This window comes from Scyliorhinus torazame, chromosome 17 (assembly GCF_047496885.1).
Source record: "Scyliorhinus torazame isolate Kashiwa2021f chromosome 17, sScyTor2.1, whole genome shotgun sequence".
NCBI lineage: Eukaryota > Metazoa > Chordata > Chondrichthyes > Carcharhiniformes > Scyliorhinidae > Scyliorhinus > Scyliorhinus torazame.
Genome location: NC_092723.1, coordinates 98,531,838 through 98,556,167, shown reverse-complemented (window position 1 = coordinate 98,556,167; position 24,330 = coordinate 98,531,838). Strand labels below are relative to the sequence as shown.

The window sequence follows — 24,330 nt, the reverse complement described above, 5'->3', positions numbered from 1 at the left end:
GGGCAGCACATTGCTCATGGCGTCTGCTTCCTGCCTGCCATGTTGGTGGCTTTGAAAGTCATTTAGCACCTGAAAAACAGCTGGATTTTGGGGCCGTTCTTTTTGATGGTTATAGAAATTTAGGTCTATAAATCACAATATCCAAGGTAGATACACTGAACTTTTATACAAAAAAACTAAACATATCAATTCAAGAGTTCATTTCTCCAAAGATGAGTTGCGGTCATAATTATGGCGAACTTTATAGAAATTAAACAAAAAGCTTCTAAACAGAATTCAAACTCACTCACAGAGTTTGGTCCAATCCAAAAGTTTTCTTGCTGCACAAATTTTACATTTTCATAGACACCTTTATTTCTTAAAATCTAAGAAAGCAAATGAAAATGATTAAACCCATGAGCTGTGGATAATAAATGTGAAGCAAAATCAATTTAACATCAAAACGCGAAGAACAGAAGCAACAGCACAACAACAGCTAGCCAGAAGTATGGAGAATGCTCAAGAGTGGGTTGGACACCCATGGAAATTTGTGGAGGGGCTTTTGTTTTCCACCACAAGCCATGCTCCACCTCCACAAGAGTGAAAGACACATTGGTTGTGCGGCAACACACCGGAAGAGCAAATCAAATTGAAGACCAAGATAAGCAGAATCTCTTCTCTCAGAGGGTCTTAGTCTCTGGAATTCACTTCCCCAGAGAGCAGTGGAATTAGTGAAAATGTTTAACGCTGGGTTTGACAGATTTATGATCAGCGAGGTAGTCACGGGTTTAGGGGTGTTGGGGGCGGCGGGGGGGGGGGGGGTGTGCAGGCAGACAGAAAGTGGAGCTGATGACACTATTAGACCAGCCATAATCTTATCAAATTAAACAGCAGGCTTGAGGCCTACTGCTGCTCCTAATTCTTGTGTGTTCTTGTGTTAAGGAGGGGCAGAATAGTCCTAAAGAACTCCTTGGATGTTTTCTTTTAGACTGAGCTGAGGTTTCAGTGGGCTTTCCGCTGTTACCACACCGTCACCATGACCTTTCCCCGAATGGCCTTTGGGAGTGGTGATGGGTAGCAATATTGGTCAGATTTCCAGGTCCTACCTCTGCATCACCATGTGGCCGGGCAGTGAAAGAAGTCAGTTTTGATTTTATACTATTATATCACCCAAATTCAGGTACTGTTGATGAGGAGTATTAAGTCCTTTGTCTCACATAATCGGCAAGAAAATATTTTAAAACTTCCTTTTCTGACAAACTGCAGATTGCTGAAGGAACAGTCAAAGAAATGAGATATATTGGGATACATCTTCCGGCCCGCCGCAGGAATCGCCGCTGCAATCGTCGCGGACGGGAGGGAAGATGTAAAGGACCATTTAAAGGTCCACTAATCTCGTGCGGGAATTCCTAAGTTTTGGGGCATTCGTGACCAGAAAATCCTGCCCACTAATTTTAATATGGACCTGTGCATGAAAATGATCTTGTTATAAATTGTTGAGAAGTGTAAAATACATTGCTGAACTCCCTGAATGTTAATTTGCCGTGACCTGTCACTTAATTGGTTTGAATATATTCACAGCTGTTGAATAAGGAAAAATAAGCGTTTCTCGATGTCAGTGGTCAATGAGATGTCCCATTAAAAACACAGTTGTACTCAGCTTTACAAAACTTTGCAAGAAATTTAAAAATTAAATCAGAAGTGAATATTAGATAGTCCAAATAACAGGAGCAGAAGGGTAACAAAATACTTCTGCAGTTTACAAATCATATTTTATTTTATTTTCATTTGAACACAATATGTTGTCATTGAAATACAAATGGCCTTTGAGAAAAATTACCTCATGCTGGGGATGTAGGGTACTACTTCGTTTTTGATTTATTACTTACTGAATCTACAGTTTCATGTTGAGAAAATCCTATTGGAGCAATTCCATAGATACACACGGCTAGGATAGTAATCAATATGTGCACAAATGTAATCCAGTATGTGAAAAATGGCCTGTAATGAAAAGGGAGCTGCTGTTAGTGATCACAAAATTGTACTGAACTCATTGTTTGAACATTTAACAATCTAGCCCATGTAAAATGTAGCCCCAACCCACCTCCCATCGATTGACTCTGTCTACACCTCCCGTTGCCTTGGGAAAGCAGGCAGCATAATCAAAGACCCCTCCCACCGGCTTATTCACTCTTCCAACTTCTTCCATCAGGCAGGAGCTACAAAAGTCTGATAACACGCACAAACAGACTCAAAAACAGCTTCGTCCCCACTGTTATCAGACTCCTAAACCACCCTCTTATGGACTGAAGTGATCTCTTCACACATCTTCTCCACTGAGTAGTACTAAACTCCTGCATGCTTCATCTTATGCCTGTGTCTATGTATCTATATTGTGTGTTTTATTTTCATGTACAGAATGATGTGACTGAACAATACACAGGAAATTATTTTCTTTTAAAAAAAAATATTTTTATTGAAGTATTTCAAAACATTTTATAACATTACCAAAAACAATAACATTCACATGGCAAAATGAACATATCCCCCCAGCCCAATCTTCACACACCTCAACCAAACAACACCAATCCCCTCCCCCCCCCCCCCCTTGGAATACTGCATCTGCTGACATTTTAATTTTCCCCGAGAAAGTCGACGAATGGCTGCCACCTCCGGGTGAACCCTAACATTGACCCTCTTAAGGCGAACTATATTTTCTCGAGACTGAGAAACCCAGCCATGTCACTAAACCAGGTCTCTACACTCGGGGGCTTAGAGTCCCTCCACATTAATAAGATCCGTCTCCAGGCTACCAGGGAGGCAAAGGCCAGAACGTCGGCCTCTTTCGCCCGAGTTCCCGGATCTTCCGACACTCCAAAGATCGCTACCTCCGGAATCGGCACCACCTGTGATTTTAGCACCGTAGACATTGCCTTAGCAAAACCTTGCGAAAACCCTCTAAGCTTCGGGCATGCCCAAGACATGTGGACATGATTTGTTGGGCTTCCCGCGCACACCTATCCTCTACCCCGAAAAACTTGCTCATCCTAGCCACTGTCATGTGTGCCCGGTGGACTATCTTAAATTGTATCAGGCTGCGCCTGGCGCACGATGAGGAGGTATTAACCGTGCTTAGGGTATCCGCCCATAGACCTGCCTCTATCTCTCCACCTAGCTCGTCCTCCCACTTGCCCTTTAGCTCCTCCACCGGAGTTTCCTCCACCTCCGAAAGCTCCTGGTAAATATCCGATACCTTCCCCTCCCCCACCCAGGTACTTGAAACTACTCTATCCTGTATCCCCTGTGCGGCAGCAGCGGAAAGGCCGGCACCTGCTTTCTCAGGAAGTTTCACACCTGCAAATACCTAAAACCATTCCCTGGTGGCAATTTAAATTTATCCACCAAAGCTTTCAAGCTGGGAAAGCTCCCATCTATAAATAGATCCCCCATACTTCTGATTTCTGCCCCCTGCCACCTCCAGAACCTGCCACAAACCTGTGATTGTTATAAATCGGGGTCCAAATCGATGCTCCCTCCAATCTCTTATATCTCCTCCATTGCCCCCAGATCCTCAGAGCCGCCACTATCACCAGACTTGTGGAGGATCGGGCCGGCGAGAACGGCAGAGGTGTCGTTACCAATGCTCCCAGACTGGTGTCTTTACATGACGCCGCATCCATCCGCTCCCATGTCGACCCCTCCCCCACTACCCACTTCCTAATCATGGCTATATTAGCCGCCCAGTAGTAATTGCAGAAGTTCGGCAGCGCCAGCCCACCGTCCCCCCCCCAACTGCGCTCTAGCGCCACTTTCTTCACTCGATGGGGTTTTACTCGCCCACACAAAGCCCAAAATAATCTTATTCACCCGCTTGAAAAAGGCCTTAGGGATGAAGATGGGGAGGCACTGAAAGACAAATAGAAATCTGGGGAGGACCGTCATCTTCACGGTCTGTACCCTCCCCGCCAGATGGGAGCATGTCCCATCTCTTAAAGACCCCTTACATTTGATCTACCAACCAGGATAGGTTTAACTTGTGTAGTACCTCCCATTTCCGGGCCATCTGGATTCCCAGATAACGAAAGCTCTTCCCTACCATTCTAAGTGGCAGCTCTCCCAGTCTCTTTTCCTGCCCTCTTGCCTGGATCACAAACATCTCGCTCTTCCCCATGTCCAATTTATACCCTGAAAAACTGCCAAATTCCCCCAAGATTCGCATTACTTCCCCCATTCCCTCCAACGGGTCCAAAATGTACAAGAGCAGGTCATCTGCGTAGAGCGAGACCCGGTGCTCCAGCGCCCCCCCCCCCCCCCCCCCACCCCACCGAACCAGCCCTTACCAGTTCCTAGAGGCTCTTAACACCATGGCCAAAAGCTCTAAGGCCAGTGCAAACAGTAACGGGGAGAGGGGGCACCCTTGCCTCATCTCTCGGTGTAGTTTAAAATACCCCAACCTCAGCTGGTTCGTATGCACACTCGCTACAGGTGCCTGACAGAGAACTGCACCCAGTCAATAAAGCCCTCACCAAACCCAAACCTTCCCAGCGCCTCCCACATGTAATTCCACTCCACAGGATCAAAAGCCTTCTCCGCATCCATCGCTACCACCACCTTCGCCTCCCCTCCTTCTGAGGGCATCATAATAACATTTAGAAGCCTTCGAACATTGGCCTTAAGTTGCCTGCCCTTAACAAATCCCGTCTGGTCTTCCCCTATCACCCCCGGGACACAGTCCTCTATCCTTGTGGCCAGTATCTTAGCCAGCAGTTTGGTATCCACATTCAGTAGGGAAATCGGCCTGCATGACCCGCATTGCTCCGGATCCTTCTCCCGTTTCAGGATCAATGAAATCGAGGCCTGCGACATTGTTGGGGGGGGGGGGGGAGGGGGGGGGGGGGGGGAGAGGAGAAGAGTACTCCCTTTTCTCTTGCTTCGTTAAATGTCCTCAACAACAGTGGGCTTAATATCTCTGAAAACGTCTTATAGAATTCCACTGGGTAGCCGTCAGGCCCCGGGGCCTTGCCTGAGTGCATGCCCTCCAGCCCCTTGATTATTTCCTCAATCTCAATTGGGGCTCCCAGCTCCTCCACCAGCTCCTCCTCCACCCTCGGAAACCTCAACTGATCCAGAAATTGCCTCATCCCCTCCATCCCTGCTGGGGGTTCTGACTCACACAATTTACTATAAAAATCCTTAAACACCTCGTTCACCCCCGCTGGGTCCAGGACCGTATTACCTTCTCTACTCTTTACTCTACCTACCTCCCTGGCCGCCTCTCTTTTCTGAGCTGGTGCACCAACATTCTACTTGCCTTTCCCCCGTACTCATAGATCTCCCTCCCTTGCCTTCCTCAACTGTTCCACTGCTTTCCCTGTGGTCAACAGCCCAAACTCCACCTGTAACCTCCGCCGTTCCCTCAGGAGCCCCGCGTCCGGGGCCTCCGAGTATCTCCTATCCACCTGGAGTATCTCCTCCACTAATCTATCCTTCTCAGCCCGATCCACCTTTTCTCTGTGGGCCCGTACCGAGATTAATTCCCCTCGGACTGCTGCCTTCAAAGCTTCCCAGATTGTCGTTGCAGAGACCTCCCCCTTATCGTTTGTTTCCAGGTAGTTCTGGATGGACTTGTTAACCCGCCCACAAACCGCCTCGTCCGCTAGCAACCCCACATCCAGTCTCCATAGCGGGCGTTGCCCTCTCTCCACACTAACCCGTAGATCCACCCAGTGCGGGCAAGATCCGACATTGCAATAGCCGAATACTCAGTATTCACCACCTTCGGTATTAGCGCCCTGCTCAGAACAAAAAAGTCGATGCGAGAGTATACCTTGTGGACATGAGAAAGAAAGGAAAACTCCTTCGTCCTCGACCGTGCAAACCTCCATGAGTCTACTCCCTCCATCTGTTCCATAAAACCCTTCAATTCCTTTGCCGCAGCCGGCCTCCTCCCTGTCCTGGATATAGACTGGTCCAATTCCGGATCAATGACCGTGTTGAAATCCCCTCCCATGATCAGGTTATGTGACTCTAAGTCTGGGATCTTACCTAACACCCGCCTCAAATTCCACGTCGTCCCAATTTGGAGCATATATGTTCACAAGTACCACTCGCACCTCCTGCAGCTTCCCACTCACCATTATGTACCTACCCCCCCCTTGTCTGACACGATTCTCCCAACCCCGAATGCCACTCGTTTGCTGATCAAGATCGCAATTCCCCTGGTCTTTGAGTCCTGTCCTGAGTGGAACACTTGGCTAACCCACCCCTTCCTCAATCTCGTCTGGTCTGTAACCTTTAGGCGTGTCTCCTGTAACATTGCCACGCCCGCCTTCAGTTCCCTCAAATGCGCGAACATGCGAGCCCTCTTGACCAGCCCATTCAGTCCTCTCACGTTCCATGTGATCTGCCTGGACAGGGGGCTACAGGAAATTATTTTCACTGTACCTCGGTACACATGACAATAAGCAAATCCAATCACTCGACAAGTTAATTCGCGAACTTAACATTTACAGAGATGAGCTGTAAAAGGCATTCACATGCTGTTGCTAGGTTGCTACTTGGAAACCTGCATTGCAATGTTAACATTTAAATCAAGCTGCCAGCTACACTGTGGGTGGGTATGCACTCAGATTTGAATGCATTCCCCATTTTTATATTTTTAACCATGCCAAACCTCTGTCTCACACGGTATGTATGTATGTGTGTGTGTGTGTGTGTGTGTGGGGAGGGGGGTTTAATATTGACGCCCGTGTGTTAAATGTGTCACATGGAGCCCACTTATTACATTACAGAATTGCAGAAATGACAACACAAGCACAGTCTTAATATTCCTTGTAGATCAGCTGTCTCGTTGAGTATGAACAGACATGCAGGAGCATGCCCAGGATAATAAAACGGGAACAGGCATGGATTTACAGATCACGTTAACTTAATGTTAAATGAATACAGCTTTTCTGCTGGGGCGCTCTCTTAAACAGATATTCTCAATTGTCTCAAAAGTATACTAATCCAAGTTACAACCATCTTTCTCAATTTCTTTTTAAGAATCCCTACAGTGCAGGAGGTGGCCATTCGGCCCATCGGGTCTGTGACGACCCTCTGAAAGAGTATTGCACCCAAGCCCACTCCCCTGCCCAAACCTAATAAACCCTAACCTAACATGCACATCTTTTGGACACTAAGGGGCAATTTATCATGGCCAGGCCATCTAACCAGCACATCTTTGGACTGTGGGAGGAAACCGGAGCACCCGGAGGAAACCCACGCAGACATGGAGAGATTGTGCAAACTACACGCAGGCAGTGTGACATTATGACATTATCCAGAACTCAACTTTATTTAGTTTCAACACTCAAGTATGTCAAGATTTAAGAGGTAACAGATTTTCCCCATTTAATGCAGTGTACTCAGATTTATATTAAGAGTTGCTGAGCTGAAGGATCAATTTTGCAGAGATCACAAATTAAAATCAACCTTACACTGTCAAAATCGATGTCCCACTTTCATTCCCATATTTATTGATATTTCAGTTCCACTTCTTGATTTTTCAGTTTTTGATCTGTTAACTGTTTGAATCATTGTTAGGATACCGGACCAGGCCCCAACATTTATTCGGACACCGGACGTGAACCCCAAATAATATTTTTAAATTTATAAAAGTCTGAGGAAAGCGTACTTCACCCCAGGAGTGTTGACTCTGATCAATGAGTATCTTTTATGTTAAAACAAAATTTAATTTAAACACAGAATTAACCAGATTAACATAAAGGAAACCGATCATCGGTGAAACAATTCTTTTTCTAAAATATTTTTATTGGCATGTTCAAAATTCTAAAAACATATACATTGCTGTTTATTTTCATTTATTGTACAGTACAAAAAGGCTTCTTCTTAGGTTTCCCTATTTACAGTCTGTCGCCATCTGACTCAGCGTACAATCTTCCCTACCCCCTCCAGCTCTCCTCTTCCTAACCCCCCTCCCCCGCCAACTGCCCCCTGATCCCCTCCCTTTTTTAAATAAATGTTTTACAATACAGTTTTCATAGAATCATAGAATTTACAGTGCAGAAGGATGCCATTCGGCCCATCAATTCTGCACCGGCCCTTGGAAAGAGCACCCCATTTAAGCCCACACTTCCAAGTTACCCCCGTAACTCAGTAACCCCACCTAACCTTTTTTGGGGGGGACATCAAGGGCAATTTAGCATGGCCAATCCACCTAATCAGCACATCCTTGGGACACCCGGAGGAAACCCACACAGGCACAGGGAGAACATGCAAACTCCGCACAGACAATGACCCAAGCTGGGAATCGACCCTGGAGCTGTGAAGAAACTGTGCTAACCACGGTGCTACCGTGCTGCCCCTTTATGACTTTGTATAAGTTATGGATACAGGTATGTACCTTGCAAAGCAAAACACATAGGCTCTAGGAAAACTAACCAGACGGGAGGGGTCTTTCCTCCCCTCTCTCCTATTCTTTCCTTTTTACCGATCATCTAACTGGGTTGGAGGGGGCACCAATGCTTTTTACATTCTTTTGTGCAGTTGCCTCGACATCGGCCATTGCTCGTTTCCCCTTCCTGTTTTTCATTTTTTCCAATTAAGGGGCAATTTAGCAAGACAAATCCACCTACCCTGCACATCTTTGGGTTGTGGGGGTGAAATCCATGCAAACACGGGGAGAATGTGCAAACTCCATGGACAGTGACCCAAAGCCGGGGTCAAACCTGGGACCTCGGCGTTGTGAGGCAGCAATGCTAACCACTGCGCCACCTGGCCACTTATTTATTTATGTGTTGGCCACAAACAGGTCTCGAAACAGTCGGGTGAATGGCTCCCATGTTTTGTGGAAGCCCTCTTCAGACCCAAGAATGGCAAATTTGGAGAAATTCCAATAGGAATGAAACAATTCTTAAACACATGGAAAATATAAACATACCAGCTCCCATCTCCAAGTAAGCAGCTCAATACAGTTCAAATGCCACTTATAAATATAATTAACAAAATAGGTTTACTAGCTTAGCTCTGAGAGTCTTTTGGACAGAGTTTCTTTCAAGATCAGAACGAGTACATTCTGCTTAACAGCATTTGGTAAAAACTGCTGTTCATCTTAAAATCGTAAATCAGACGTCAAAACTACAGGCAGACCTGGCTCCTCCCATTACTTACATCATCTGTATCAGGATCAGCTGGTTCAGCTGGCAGTGAGAAACAGAGCTATACAGATTAGGCAGGTCCTGGTTTAAACTCCAGTTTCAGCCAGGAGAAAGCAAAGTGCCATGCTTTACTGGCAACTGACAATATAAAATAAAGGTGCAGGTCTGAAGAGGGGGCAGGAGCAGAGGGGATGGGTGTACATATGCATAAATCATCGAAGGTGGCAGGATAGGTGAAAGCATCCATACAGTATCCTGGGCTTTAACAATAGAGTACAAGGAGGGTATGTTGAATTTGTATAAGCCACTAGTTCAGTCTCAGCTGGAGTATTGTCTCCAGTTCTAGGTGCCACACTTCAGGAAATATGTGAAGGCATTGGAGAGAGAGAGATGGAGAGAGAGATGGAGAGAGAGATGGAGAGAGAGATGGAGAGAGAGATGGAGAGAGAGATGGAGAGAGAGATGGAGAGAGAGATGGAGAGAGAGATGGGGAGAGAGATGGGGAGAGAGATGGGGAGAGAGATGGGGAGAGAGATGGGGAGAGAGATGGGGAGAGAGATGGGGAGAGAGATGGGGAGAGAGATGGGGAGAGAGATGGGGAGAGAGATGGGGAGAGAGATGGGGAGAGAGATGGGGAGAGAGATGGGGAGAGAGAGATGGAGAGAGAGAGATGGAGAGAGAGAGATGGAGAGAGAGAGATGGAGTGAGAGATGGCGAGTGAGATCGAGAGAGGGTGAGAGCGAGAGAGGGTGAGATCGAGAGAGGGTGAGATCGAGAGAGGGTGAGATCGAGAGAGGGTGAGATCGAGAGAGGGTGAGATCGAGAGAGGGTGAGATCGAGAGAGGGTGAGATCGAGAGAGGGTGAGATCGAGAGAGGGTGAGATCGAGAGAGGGTGAGATCGAGAGAGGGTGAGATCGAGAGCGGGTGAGATCGAGAGAGAGTGAGATCGAGAGAGGGTGAGATCGAGAGAGGGTGAGATCGAGAGAGGGTGAGATCGAGAGAGTGAGTTCGAGAGAGAGTGAGTTCGAGAGAGAGTGAGATAGAGAGAGTGAGATAGAGAGAGTGAGATAGAGGGTGTGTCATGTGAGAGTACCTTTAAGAAATGGGTGTTTATAAATGGGTGTGTATATAAATATCTGTAGTGAGAGCACCTTTAAGAAATGGGTGTTTATTACTGCAGTGATGTCAGAGAGTGGGTGGAGCTGGGCTGTCCGTCAGCTTTTTACTTTCGTTTTTGAGCAGGCTCCAGGGTGTGTTTTAGTTTTGTTTTCAGTGTTGGAGCTGAAGCCAGACCAAGCAGGTGTACTGCTGTTCTCTCTGCCATCAAAAGACTATCTCTTGATCATTTTGTGAATTCAGAATTATAAATGTTCTCAGTAGTGAATGTAAACCTAATGTGCTTCTATTGAAAGGTGTTTCTTCTGTCTTCTGGATGTTGTTTGGGAAGTTATTAAGCATTACTTAGTGTTGTATTCTTTGGAGGTTGTATTTGAATTAATGGTTGCTAAGATGCTCACTGCATGTTTTAAAAAGGTTAACTTGAGTTCATAGAATAAACATGGTTTTGCTTTAAAAAATACTTTTCCATTTATGCTGTACCCCCCTGTAGAGTGGGCCGTGTGCTCCCCATACCACAATCTATTAAAGGTTGTGGGTCAGGTGAACTCCAAGATCCACTTTGGGGTTCATTAAAACCTGGCCCATAACAGGTGAGATAGAGGGTGAGGTAGAGGGCGAGGTAGAGGGCGAGGTAGGGGGCGAGGTAGGGGGCGAGGTAGGGGGCGAGGTAGGGGGCGAGGTAGGGGGCGAGGTAGGGGGCGAGGTAGGGGGCGAGGTAGGGGGCGAGGTAGGGGGCGAGGTAGGGGGCGAGGTAGGGGGCGAGGTAGGGGGCGAGGTAGGGGGCGAGGTAGGGGGCGAGGTAGGGGGCGAGGTAGGGGGCGAGGTAGGGGGCGAGGTAGAGGGCGAGGTAGAGGGCGAGGTAGAGGGCGAGGTAGAGGGCGAGGTAGAGGGCGAGGTAGAGGGCGAGGTAGAGGGCGAGGTAGAGGGCGAGGTAGAGGGCGAGGTAGAGGGCGAGGTAGAGGGCGAGAGAGAGTGAGATGGAGAGGGAGTGAGATGGAGAGAGAGTGAGATGGAGAGAGAGTGAGAGGGTGAGGTAGAGGGCGAGGTAGAGGGCGAGCCAGAGGGTGTGTTAGAGAGTGAGAATGAGAGTGTGCAAAAAAGATTCACAAGAATGGTTCCAGGGTTGTAGAATTTCAGCATGGATTGGAGAAGATGGGACTGTTTTCCTTAGATAAAAGAAGGCTGATAGGAGATTTGATAGAGATGTTCAAAATCATGAGGGGTCTGGGCAGGGTAGATAGGGAGAAACTGCTCCCACTCATGAAAGGATCGAGGACAAGAGAGCATAGATTTAAAGTAATCAAGTAAAAGAAGCAAAAGTTATGAGGAGAAACTTTTTCACAAAGCTTAGGTTTGGAATGCAAAGCCTGAGTGTGTGGTGGAGGCAGGCTCAATTGAAACATATAGCAGGGAATGAAAATGTTATGCCAAAGAACAACGTACAGGGCTATGGGCAATAGTATTAGGGTGAGTTGCTCATTTGAAGAGCCAGTGTATGAGCGATGGGCCAACTGGCCTCCTTCTGCAATTTCTGTGATTGGCCTCAGCAGTAGTTTGGGAGGGAATTCGTCTGGGGCCCCTGTCTTTGCCCAATAACCCATGCTAGGTATGCGGTGTTTGGCCATGAGGCGAGGACAGGTTGGTGCTGTGCTGCAATATTCAAACAATCTGTTCGGAATCACTGTGCAGATTCACAAAATAAATTTTGGTTTTGCAGTGGAGGAAATCCAGTGCCGCTGAGCCATTCGATGGAAGAATGGTCAGGGGCACTTCAAATGGTACCTCAAATGTCCACAAACAGACAACGCCAACTTCTAAGCAAATCTCTCATGAGGCAGAACGGTGGCACAGTGGATAGCACTGCTGCCTCACAGCATCAGGGGCCCGGATTGAATTCCAGCCTTGGGTGACTGTCTGTGTGGAGTCTGCATGTTCTCCCCGTGTCTGGGTGGGTTTCATCCGGGTGCTCTGGTTTGTCCCACAGTCCAACCATGTGCAGGTTAGGTGGATTGGCCATTCTAAATTGCCCTTAGTGTCCAAGGACGGGTAGGTTAGACGGGGTTATGGAGATAGGGCAGGGGAGTTGGCCCAGGTAGGGTGCTCTTTCAGAGGATCGGTGAAGACTCAAAGAGCCGGTGAAGACTCAAAGGGTCGAATGGCCTTCTTCTGCAGGAATTCAATGTGCCATTGAAATAGAACTAAATATCGCAGGATGTGCCGTTCATAAATAACACTCAAGCCAATATATATATATATTGAAATTGTAATCCACGTCTTACCGATGATCATCCATATTATCTATTTGCTTCTTCACATAGCTGTCTATCCGCTTGCGATATGTTCGATTTGTTAACTTTCCCACCATCCCCAGTCCGTAGGGCCTCTTTTCCTTAGCGAGCAGTTTCTTTACAGGTATAGCAATGCGCTGACCTCTCCTCTGTCCACTCACACTGACCACCTCCTGCCGTAAGCGCACCTTGGGCTGAGCAGCTACTCCTTCTTTCTGTTTCCGCCAGCCCCGTTCCAATGGACTGATGATAGAAAACGACAAAGGATTCTTTAGAGTAACGTTGACAAATATAAACACTGTATTAATGAACACAGGCATCTACCTGTGACAACTTTAATACAACCAGTTTCCTCAAGATACCATGCTTTTCTACTCGCTAATGTGCCAATCAAACATTTAAACGTTTTGACAGAGTCATCGGACTTGAAACATTAGCTCTTTTCTCTTCCTACAGATGCTGCCGGACCTGCTGAGATTTTCCAGCATTTTCTCTTTCGTTTAAACTTTTTGACTATTTATCTATGGAAAGCATTTCCAAAATTTATACTTCAAAAGTTGTACACAGGCCACGTCATTCACTATCTGAAACCTTGGGGCCAACTGTGTTTTGGTTTTGGGATATTTTTGGTTTTCAGATGCAATATACCTTATTGGGTATAGTTACAATGAATAAATAGCAACTTGTGGAAACCTAGCTAATAATGAGGAGTCGGCGAAAAGGCTTTGTGTCCCTCAATTTGTGAAGCAAGGGGAAAGCAGCCTCTGGCAGACTGGACCTGGTACTCGTACCTATACCTCCCAAGATGACTGATTCTATTTGAATCGGATACTGTTATTTGCCTGTCCCTGCATTTTCTTGGTTGAATGTAGTTGCCATGATAGGGCTTGGTTCATAAGCAAAAGCCCTCACAGCAGCTGGACATAGGGAAAGGCAAGCAACTAAACTGAAGGTCAAGTCCGGACAGCAAGGTTTGTGTCAGCTCGGGTCAGGGGTTTCCCGTGCTAAATATCGATGAGGTTTAAAAAAAAGTGCAGTTTTGGATGTGTTTGATGTTTGGATTTACAGATAAAGGACACTCGGCCTGTATGAGGCAAAATGTATTCACATGGTTGTCATAAAAGACGCTAATACATAAAGCGGTTAAAATACTAATGAGCAGTCTTCCTAAAAAATGTAAAACAGTAAAAAGACTAAGGGATTTTCGCAGTAACTTCATTGCAGTGTTACTGTAAGCCTACTTGTGACAATAATAAAGATTATTATTATAAATGTATTTGCTCATCTCAGTAATCAGTAAAAGCAAAGCATTGCGGCACTCTTAAAACCATAGAAAAGTTATGGTGCAGAAACAGGCCACTCAACACATGCCTGCATCGGCCAAAAATAAATTTAAAAAAAATCTAGCTGCTCATTTTAATTTAATTTTCCAACACCTGGACTGTAACCTGGACTGTAACCTGTAACTCCCAAAAGCGAGCATGAAGTAGAGGTACAAATATGTAGACAGATTATAGAAAAATGTAGGAGCAATAGGGTAGAGCATCCAGGAGAGTTTTTTTTAAGAGCAGTATGTAAATAGTCCAACTCGGGAAGGGACCATACTGGACCTGGTATTGGGGAATGATCCCAGCCAGGTGGTTGAAGTTTCAGTTGGTGATTACTTTGGGAATAGCAATCACAATTCCGTAAGTTTTAGAATACTCACGGACAAAGACGAGACTGGTCCTAAAGGAAGATTGCTAAATTGGGGAAAGGCCAAGTATAACAAAATTCGGCAGGAGCTAGGGAATGTGGATTGGGAGCAGCTGTTTAAGGGTAAATCCACATTTAAAATGTGGAAGTCTTTTAAGGAAAGGTTGATTAGAGTGCAGGACAGATATGTCCCTATGAAAATGAAGAATAGAAATGGCAAGATTAGGGAACCATGGATGATGGGTGGAATTGTGAGACTAGCTAAGATGAAAAAGGAAGCATACATAAGATCTAGGCGACTTAAAACTGATGAAGCTTTGGAGGAATATCGGGAAAGTAGGACAAATCTCAAACGCGCAATAAAAAGGGCTAAAAGGGGTCATGAAATATCTTTAGCTAACAGAGTTAAGGAAAATCCTTATTCGTATACAAGGATTAAGAGGGTAACTAGAGAAAGGATTGGCCCATTCAAGGACAAAAGAAGGAATTTATGCGTGGAATCAGAGGAAATGGGTGAGATTCTTAATGAGTACTTTGCATCGGTATTCACCAAGGAAAGGGACATGACGGACGTTGAGGTTAGGGATGGATGTTTAAATACTCTAGGTCAAGTCGGCACAAAAAAGAGGGAAGTTTTGGGTATTCTAAAAGGCATTAAGGTGGACAAGTCCCCAGGTCCGGATGGGATCTATCCCAGGTTTCTGAGGGAAGCGAGGGACGAAATAGCTGGGGCCTTAACAGATATCTTTGCAGCATCCTTGAGCACGGGTGAGGTCCCGGAGGACTGGAGAATTGCTAATGTTGTCCCTTTGTTTAAGAAGGGTGGCAGGGATAATCCAGGGAATTATAGACCTGTGAGCTTGACGTCAGTGGTAGGCAAGCTGTTGGAGAAGATACCGAGGGATAGAATCTATTCACATTTGGAAGAAAATAGACTGATCAGTGATAGGCAGCATGGTTTTGTGCAGGGAAGGTCATGTCTTACAAACCTAATAGAATTCTTTGAGGAAGTGACAAAGTTAATTGATGAGGGAAGGGCTGTAGATGTCATATACATGGACTTCAGTAAGGCGTTTGATAAAGTTTTGCATGGCAGGTTGATGGAAAAAGTGAAGTCGCATGGGGTTCAGGGTGTACTAGCTGGATGGATAAAGAACTGGCTGGGCAACAGGAGACAGAGAGTAGTTGTGGAAAGGAGTGTCTCAAAATGGAGAAAGGTGAATAGTGGTGTTATACAGGGATCCATGCTCAGACCACTGTTTGTGATATACATAAATGATCTGGACCAAGGTATAGGTGGTCTGATTAGCAAGTTTGCAGATGATACTAAGATTGGTGGATAGCGATGGGGACTGTCAGAGAATACAGCAAAATATAGATAGATTGGAGAGTTGGGCAGAGAAATGGCAGATGGATGTTCAATCCAGGCAAATGCGAGGTGATGCATTTTGGAAGATCCAATTCAAGAGCGGATGATACTGTCAATGGAAGAGACCTGGGGAAAATTGATGTACAGAGAGACCTGGGAGTTCAGGTCCATTGTACCCTGAAGGTGGCAACGCAGGTCGATAAGAGTGGTCAAGAAGGCATACAGCATGCTTGCCTTCATCGGATGGGGTATTGAGTACAAGAGTCGGCAGGTCATGTTACAGTTGTATCGGACTTTGGTTAGGCCACATTTGGAATACTGCGTGCAGTTCTGGTCGCCACATTACCAAAAGGATGTGGATGCTTTAGAGAGGGTGCAGAGGAGGTTCACCAGGATGTTGCCTGGTATGGAGGGTGCTAGCTATGAAGAAAGGTTGAGTAGATTAGGATTGTTTTCGTTGGAAAGACCGAGGTTGAGGGGGGACCTGATTGAGGTCTACAAAATTATGAGAGGAATGGACAGTGTGGATAGCAACAAGCTTTTTCCAAGAGTGGGGGTATCAATTACAAGTGGTCACGATTTCAAGGTGAGAGGGGGAAAGTTTAAGGGAGATGTGCGTGGAAAGTTTTTTACGCAGAGGGTGGTGGGTGCCTGGAACGCTTTGCTAGCAGAGGTGGTAGAGGCGGGCATGATAGCATCACTTAAGATGCATCTAGTAAGATTTATGAATGGGCGGGGAACAGAGGGAAGTAGATCCTTGGAAAATAGGCAACAGGATTAGATAAAGGATCTGGATCGGGGCAGGCTGGGTAGGCCGAAGGGCCTGTTCCTGTGCTGTAATTTTCTTTGTTCTTCTTTGTTCTAAACTTGCAGGTGACAACCATGATCCTATTGAATGACGGAGCAGGCTAGAGGGACCGAACGGCCTATTCCTGTTCCTATTTCTTATGATGCCGGCGTTGGACTGGGGTGAGCACAGTAAGAAGTCTTACAACACCAGGTTAAAGTCCAACAGGTTTGTTTCAAACACTAGCTTTCGGAGCACTGCCCCTTCCTCATCTGAGGAAGGAGCAGTGCTCCGAAAGCCAGTGTTTGAAACAAACCTGTTGGACTTTAACCTGGTGTTGTAAGACTTCTTACTATTTCTTATGGTCTTAGCACTTCAGATACAGATCCAGGGACTAAGCGTTTCAGCCTGAACCACCAACTTAGGAAGTGAATTCCAGATGCCCATCACCCTCTGGGTGAAAAGATATTTCCCTCTAATCGTTATACCAATGAACATCAATATATTCCCCCTGGTAATTGACCCCTCAGCAAGAGGAAACAAGTCTTTCCTGTCTAGGTCTCTCTTATTCTGGGATGGCCTGGCCAAGCCTTCATGTGAAGGCACGGGACCCAATATTTACTCTTGAGCCTGGAAAAGAACAGAAGGAAGAATTTTCACATAAGAAACTTGCAAGTAAATGTTTTCCGTATGTCCTCCTGAGTTTAATGACAGGACATCCTTTGAATTTGTGAAACAGGTTTCCCATTTCAGGCAGTCTAAGTGGGCACTGGAGCTCAGGTAGTTCAGTGATTGAATAGGGTTGGGTGAGGGGACTGGTGTATTGGACATTGATCTCACTCTGTGGCAAAGCGTGCATTTTCTTTGTGTCATTCCAGGGGAGTGTATTGACTATATTGGGCTAAATCTTTCAGTCTCTGGATCGCCTTGACACACAACTGCGATATGTAGCGAGACCCTGTGGAAACCCTGATGCACAGACCTCCATGAGAATTCACCAGGACGTTTGAATTTCTGATGGGCAATTTCTCTGCTCCCTTGAACCGTCTATGAATGACTCTGAGGTAAGAGTCGTAGACTTGGGAGAGATCCGTGGCACTTACCCGAGTAGGTAGCCAGGCAACATTAGACCAAGTAAAACCTGGCCTAACATCTGGGCAACTACAAAACCGACCTTCCAATCACAGCCCCTGGACCCCCACCTATCACCCCCGACCTGACCACCCGACTACCACCCCTGACACGACCCGACTACGCCCAAATACCCCCAATCACTCGACTCTCCCTGACCTGACTATCTCTCAACCGGACCACTCACCTCACCCATTCATCCATTCGCCAACATTGGAACTGAACCTTTGACTTTACCACATGGCAGCTGGTGCTGTCAAGAGGGGTGAGTCTCTGATACTGACCCTCTCCGTGGGTCTCTGCATGGAGCCCTGCACTGAGGAGGTTCTTCAGGATACGGCTTTGAAAATTGGATTCTTTAAATCCCAACAGTTTAGGTGTACAGTTTTCTGCATGATCAGTGTCAGATGCAGCAGATCCGATGCTGATCAGAAGAATTGGGTCAATGTAATCGGGTCTCAAGGTAGAAGATAGCCAGTGAATGATGGCTTGTCAATGTGCAGAGATTTACTCCTTACCGTCACCCGGTAATGGGGATTGCAACACACTATTATAGCAAATGGTGGTGCAGTGAAATATAGAAAATAGGAGCAGGAGGAGGCTATTCAGTCCTTCGAGCCTGCTCTGCCATTCATTATGATCAAGGCTGATATTCCAACTCAATAGCCTAATCCTGCTTTCCCCTCTTATCCTTTGATCCCCTTTGCCCGAAGTGCAATATCTAACTGGTTCTTGGAAACATACAATGTTTGGTCTCAACTATTTCCTGTTTGGATTTCAAGAATCCAATTTTCAAAGCCGTATCCTGAAGAACCTCCTCAGTGCAAGGCTCCATGCAGAGAACCACGGAGAGGGTCAGCACCTGGGACTCACCCCCTCTTGACAGCACCAGCTGCCATGTGGTAAAGTCAAAGTTCAGTTCCAATGTTAGCGAATGGACGAATGGGTGAGTGAGGGGAGTACAACGAATTCCACAAGCCGACCACTCGCTGGGTAAAGAAATTTCTCATCTCTGTCCTAAATGGTCTACCCTGTATCATCAGACGGTGACCCCTGGTTCTGGACACACACACCATCGGGATCATCATTCCTGCATCTACCCAGTCTAGTTCTGTTAGAATTTTATAGGACTTAGGGCTTTCAAAACCAAAGTTGACTATAATTGGAAACTCACGGTGGTCACAGACTGCCCAGAGTTTGAATTTAGCCAGATTATTTTGCTGCAGAAATCATTAATTCCCACCCCTGGAAAAGCTCAGGCAGCCAAGGAGATTTCAGTTGGAAGGTTTGCTGACGTTTGTTCCCCATCCTGTGAATGAGGGAGGTGCACGGGGCAGAGGCAAGTGGGACAGTGAACGATTCTATAGATAAAGGAGGTCTGCAGAGAACAAACATAGGGAGCATGGGGGAAATTGGGGAAAGAAACGCTCACGGCTCTACAGAGAGACAGTATGGTCTCAATGGGCTGAACATCCTCTATGTTGTATCAAATGTATGATTCTGTGTGGAGGCCAATCATGCCCGAGGATCATCCTGCAGATAAAATTATAGCGATACCATAAATTTCAAGAGTTTTTTTGTACATGAATGAGGAATTTGATTTTTTCAACAACATTGTATGATGTTTTCACCTGATGAGACAGATAGAAAAATCCAAGTCTGTTGAATATAAGAATGTGTGCACAGGAACAACACTTCATTCAATGCTGTTGCATTCTGTACCTCGCTTCAGCTTATCAAAGTAGTCAAATTCACTACACCTACAAGCATTCTCGAGCACCTGTCTACATTAGAACTTGATGATTCAATGGAACAAAAGTCATACTGTGATGTGTTTTTAATCATATTCTCTCCCAACAAGTTAGTCTCGGCAGAATTTTGATTATTGAGTTTGTTCTTTTCTTGCCCAGTGGAAGACCTGCAACTTACAGCATTAGATGACTTTTCTCAAGTTCAGTTTTGTCCAAGGCACTGCCGGTCAGGTCAGTTTGATCGAGAGAGTTGGCCTCTGCCTCCTTCGCAGTTTCGGCAGGTTCAAATACCTCATCAGGATAGGTCGACAACTCTTCAGGAAGGACTCCTTCCTGGCCAAAAGAAATAAAAAATTCAAGAGAGAAAAATCTCAGCAGATTTAAGACTATTAAATTCTGTTAATAATCACGCCATTATGGTTGAATGGGAATTATATACTGTACACCGTTCTCTCCTTAGTTCCATGAGGTTTGTCCATTCTTGCACAATGGCCACTAGATGGAGATATTGCAAAGCCGATCTTGCAAAGTGCACAGATGCTTGTGCAGCGTGAGAATTACGAGTTTTGTTACTGCGCGGTCTATCATTTCCACGTGCTAACTGGCTTCTATTCTCAATGAGCAACTTACTGCAGGCTTAACCCCTTCCACAAAATTCAGTGCCAGCAAAATACTTCTGGAAAAGTAATCTCTGAAAAACTGCCAAATACAGAACTGTGTAGGATGTTCCTAATGGAAACCGGAATGGACTAAAAAATCTCTTCAATTGTCCAGCATTTCTCTTACCGGTTGTCAATTATAACTATCAAAGATTACCCAAAACTCAGCAAATAGTCGAGAAGTTCTTCAGTTCGAGAGGATTATGTTTCATAGATTTTCTCTGGTTTATCCAGTGTCATCCATCGTTGTCCACCAAACAGTGACCATGTCATGCTCATGGCAATGGGGGTTATCTTAAATCATGCAAACTAATATTGACATTTAACAATGCAAAGTCACATGCTCTTCTTTAAAGAAACTGATACTCTACAGGCGTGATATTGTCAATTTTGGACCAAAAAAGGATAGGTCAGGGTAATTTCTAGATGGTTTGAAGCTAAATTCAGTGGCTGTCCAAAGGGACCTAGGGGTTCAGGTGCATAGATGTTTAAAATGCCACGAACAAGTGCAGAAAGTAATCAAGAAAGCTAAGGGACTGCTGGCCTTTATATCTAGAGGATTGGAGTATAAAGATGCGGAAATTGTACTGCAGCTACACAAAACCCTGGTTAGAAGCCACTTGGAGCACTGTGCTCTGTGATCTGGGCACCACACCTTAGGAAGGATATTTTGACCTTGGAGGGAGTGCATTGCAGATTCATAAGAATGATGTCTGGATTACAGGTGTTAAGTTATGAGGAGAGATTATACAAATTAGGTCTGTTTTCTCTAGAATTTAGAAGGATAAGGGGTGATCTGATCAAAGTCTTCAAGATATTAACAGGGAAAGACAGTAGATAAAGATAAACACTTTCCACTGGTTGGAGATTCTAGCAGCAGGGGCATAGCCTAACAATTAGGACCTGTCCATTCAGGAGAGATGTTAGGAAGTACTTCTACACACAAAAGGTGGTAGAGGTTTGGAACTCTCTCCCACAAATGGCAATTAATGCTAGAGCAGTCGTCAATTTTAAATCTGAGATGGATACATTTTTGTTAAGCAAAGATATTGAGGGATACGTGCCAAAGGCAGGTAATGTAGTTAAGCCACAGATCAGCCATGATCTCACTGAATAGCAGGGCAGGCTCAAGGGGCTGGATGCTGACTCCTGTTCCTATGAGCGGGCTAACGTAGGCAGTTCCCTGCAGCAAAACACTGCAAAACATCTTACATATAGTGAGATTGAGCATTTCTACATCAGGGCTGGGACCACGTGTGGCTCTTTTCATCACTTATTAAAATAAACTATTGACCATTGCTTTACTGTACTTTTCACACACCTGTCCTCAAGAGAGTACAGATCTCTCTGTGAGTTCTATGATTCAGTAGCTGAACACATTGCTTGAGATTTTAAAAGGGACATTGTTCATTTAAATGTAAAAGGCAGTCGGGAGAGAGTAGTGGAGGCCCAATTGTGACTCACAATTAGAAGCACACACAGAGGGCATAGTTTGTCAGCAGAGCTAGACAATTGAACAGGAAAGCTATTGTGGGAATGATTTCTCCCAATGTTGTTTATGTGCTTTCAGGCAAGTTTGCCCAAACAGTCTGAGAAACAGCATTGATTGTCGGGGCAATGCTGGCGATCGTGTACGTGAATTATAGAGGAAATCGTAGACACTATCCCATTATGCTTTTCTCCTTGGAGCAGCCTCGTTGCAAATGAACGTGATTTTGTCTGATCAGGTTACACAATCCCAGTGCCTGCGTGGGTTTCCTCCAGGTGCTCCAGTTTCCTCCCACAGTCCAAAGGTGTGCAGGTTAGGTAGATTGGCCATGCTAAATTGCCCCTTCGTGTCCAAAAAGGTTAGGTGGGGTTGCTAGGTTACGGGAATGGGGTGGAGGCGTGCGGTTAAGTTGGGTGTTCTTTACAAGGAAAAGTGCAGACTCGATGGGTCGAATGGCCTCCTTCTGCACTGTAAATTCTATGATTCTATGATTTACCCCTTATTAAACTTCCATATAGGAGGCAGCAAGGCAGACAAAAGGGCATTATCCTCAAATAAGGAATGTTCTTGGAAATTGACCTTTTTTCTCCGTCATCTTTGAAGTGAAGTACCCCAGTTTTAAAGGAGGCAAAAGCCTTTTGTCATATGTAATCTAACCATGGAAATACTATGAGCAGAAACCCACAGTAGGAAAAACAATAATTATAACTGTGTGCAAGAGACTGCACAAGCTAAAAGTTCATCTTTAGAATTTCTGGTTCATCAATGTCCATTGGGATTTCTAGTCACTCAACTCATTTGCTATTCATTAAACTAAAGCACTGAAGCGTGGAGATTTAACCAACACCATCCTTTCATCAGAAAATCTTTCAGCATTGCCAAAGTTCACACTGAGCCCTCTCTGCTAAAGCTCTGGTCATGAATTGCTCGATAGTGCATTCGATCAGGAGACAATGCAGGAAGTTGGCAGTGCCTGCTGCTAAATAACACAGCAGGATACATCTTTGCAGAAAAAAAGAAAACTAACTCCATGCCAAAGGGATAGAATTGATAGAGATAGAACAATGTGGGAAATAAGGTGTGCTCAATAACAAATAGCACCTTCAATGTAGTCAAACATCTGAAGGTACTTCCTACGAACATCATCAAGCAAAATCTGAAAGGGCCCAAACAGGAAATATTACGGCCAAAAGCTTGGTTAAAGAGATAAATTTCAAAGAGCATCTTAAAGGATGGGAGAGAAGAAAAATGGCGGAGAAGTTTAGGAAGGGATTGCTACGCTTCGAGCCCTGGTACCTGAAAACATGGCCACCAGTGGTCAGGCTATCAAAATGAGGCATGGTTAAAGAGGCCAGAATTAGAGGGGCAGACATCTTGGGAGGGTTGTGGGGCAGGAGGAGGTTACAAAGATAGGGAGTGGTAAAGCCACAGAGGGATTTGAAAACAAGAATGGGAATTTAAAAATTGAGACATCGCTTAACTGAGAGTCAATGAAGACAGGGAGGACAGGAGAATGGAACTTGCTACGTGTTAGCAGATGGATGACATGGTCCATCCCAGCGGGACCTGGTTTGGAGGGCGGCTACCGGAGTTCTTGGAGGGTCGCGGGAGGATCCGGCCCCGGGGAGGGCCCCCATGGTGGCCTGGCCCGCGATCGGGGCCCACCGATCTGTGGGCGGGCCTGTGCCATGGGGGCACACTTTCCCTCTGCACCGGCCCCTGTAAGACAATGCAATGGCCGGCGCGGAGAAGAAATCCCCTGCACATGCGCAGAAAACACACCGGCGGTTCTGTGCATGCGTCAACTCGCGCCGGCCCATGGCCGCCTTTCGACGCTGGTTGGTGCAGCGCCAATTCCGCCGGCGCCAGCCTAGCCCCCGGAGGTGTGGAGGATTCCGCAACTTCCGGGTGGCCTGACGCCGGAGTGGTTCGCACCGCTCTTGGCACCGGCGTTGGGCCGTCCCGCCAATTGCGGGAGAATCCTGGCCAGAGAGTTTTGGTTATCCAAGCAAATAAATGCAAGGACATTTTTTTAGTAGTTCAAAGGAGCCAAACTACTAAACTGCCATAATGTAACAATTTTCCCTTGTTGAGTATTTGTGGAATACCGGGCGGGATTCTCTGATGCTGACGCTAAGTGTTGACGCCATCGTAAATGCCATCAAGTTTCACAACGGCGTCATCAAGCCCACAGGAGCAGCGTTTCCGAGCCCCTTAGGAGGCGAGCACGGAACTGGAGTGACCCACGCTGCTCCAACTGCCGATGCCGTCAAATGGGTGCCGCGGGTCTGCGCACGCGCGATGGCTCCCTTCGCCGCGCCGGCTCTGACGCAACATGGCGTAGGGCTATAAGGGCCGTCGCGGAGCAAAAGAGGCCCCCGATCGCGAGCCAGGCCACAGCGGAGGCCTCCCTAGGGTCGGACCCCCCCACTCCCCCTCCACCAGGCCGCACCCGGATGGATGCACGCCGAGGTCCCGCCGGGTAAGACCACACATGGACGGCACCGGTGGGACTTGGATTTGTTTTACGGCTGCTCGGCCCATCCCGGGCGGAGAGTCAATGTTGGGGGGGGCCACTTAAAGCGGCCCCAGACTGGCGCCGCATCGACACTAACGGCACCGATTCTCCGCTCGTCGGAGAATCGGCAGATCGGCGTCGGGGCGCGTTGCGCGATTTGCACCTGGCCCGGCGATTCTCTGGCCCAGCGTGGACTGAGAGAATCCCACCCACCATCTCTGATTCAAAGAAAATAAAAGCTGGAAAAATTTAGATTGTGACCTTATGAATAATAGAGGCTGAATCGACCTTAAGAGCCAATAATCCAATATTAAAACCTGAATTTGGGCATGGCGGTTCCTTGCAGTCAGCACGGTGGCACAGTGATTAGCCCTGCCAACTGACAG

At 46.3% G+C, this 24,330-nt stretch overlaps 1 protein-coding gene across 9 annotated transcripts in view; it reads right to left on the bottom strand.

Annotated features, from left to right (window-relative positions):
• Window positions 1-24,330, bottom strand: part of LOC140394014 (inactive rhomboid protein 1-like) — a 561,145-nt gene that overhangs the window by 51,820 nt on the left and 484,995 nt on the right. For all 9 annotated transcript variants that reach the window (XM_072480776.1, XM_072480778.1, XM_072480779.1 and 6 more), the window contains 4 exons: window positions 19,457-19,611; window positions 12,537-12,788; window positions 1,869-1,980; window positions 291-365 (listed from right to left, as the gene is read on the bottom strand). In XM_072480776.1, the coding sequence (XP_072336877.1) occupies window positions 291-365; window positions 1,869-1,980; window positions 12,537-12,788; window positions 19,457-19,611 (594 nt within the window). The remainder of the gene's footprint in view (window positions 1-290; window positions 366-1,868; window positions 1,981-12,536; window positions 12,789-19,456; window positions 19,612-24,330) is intronic.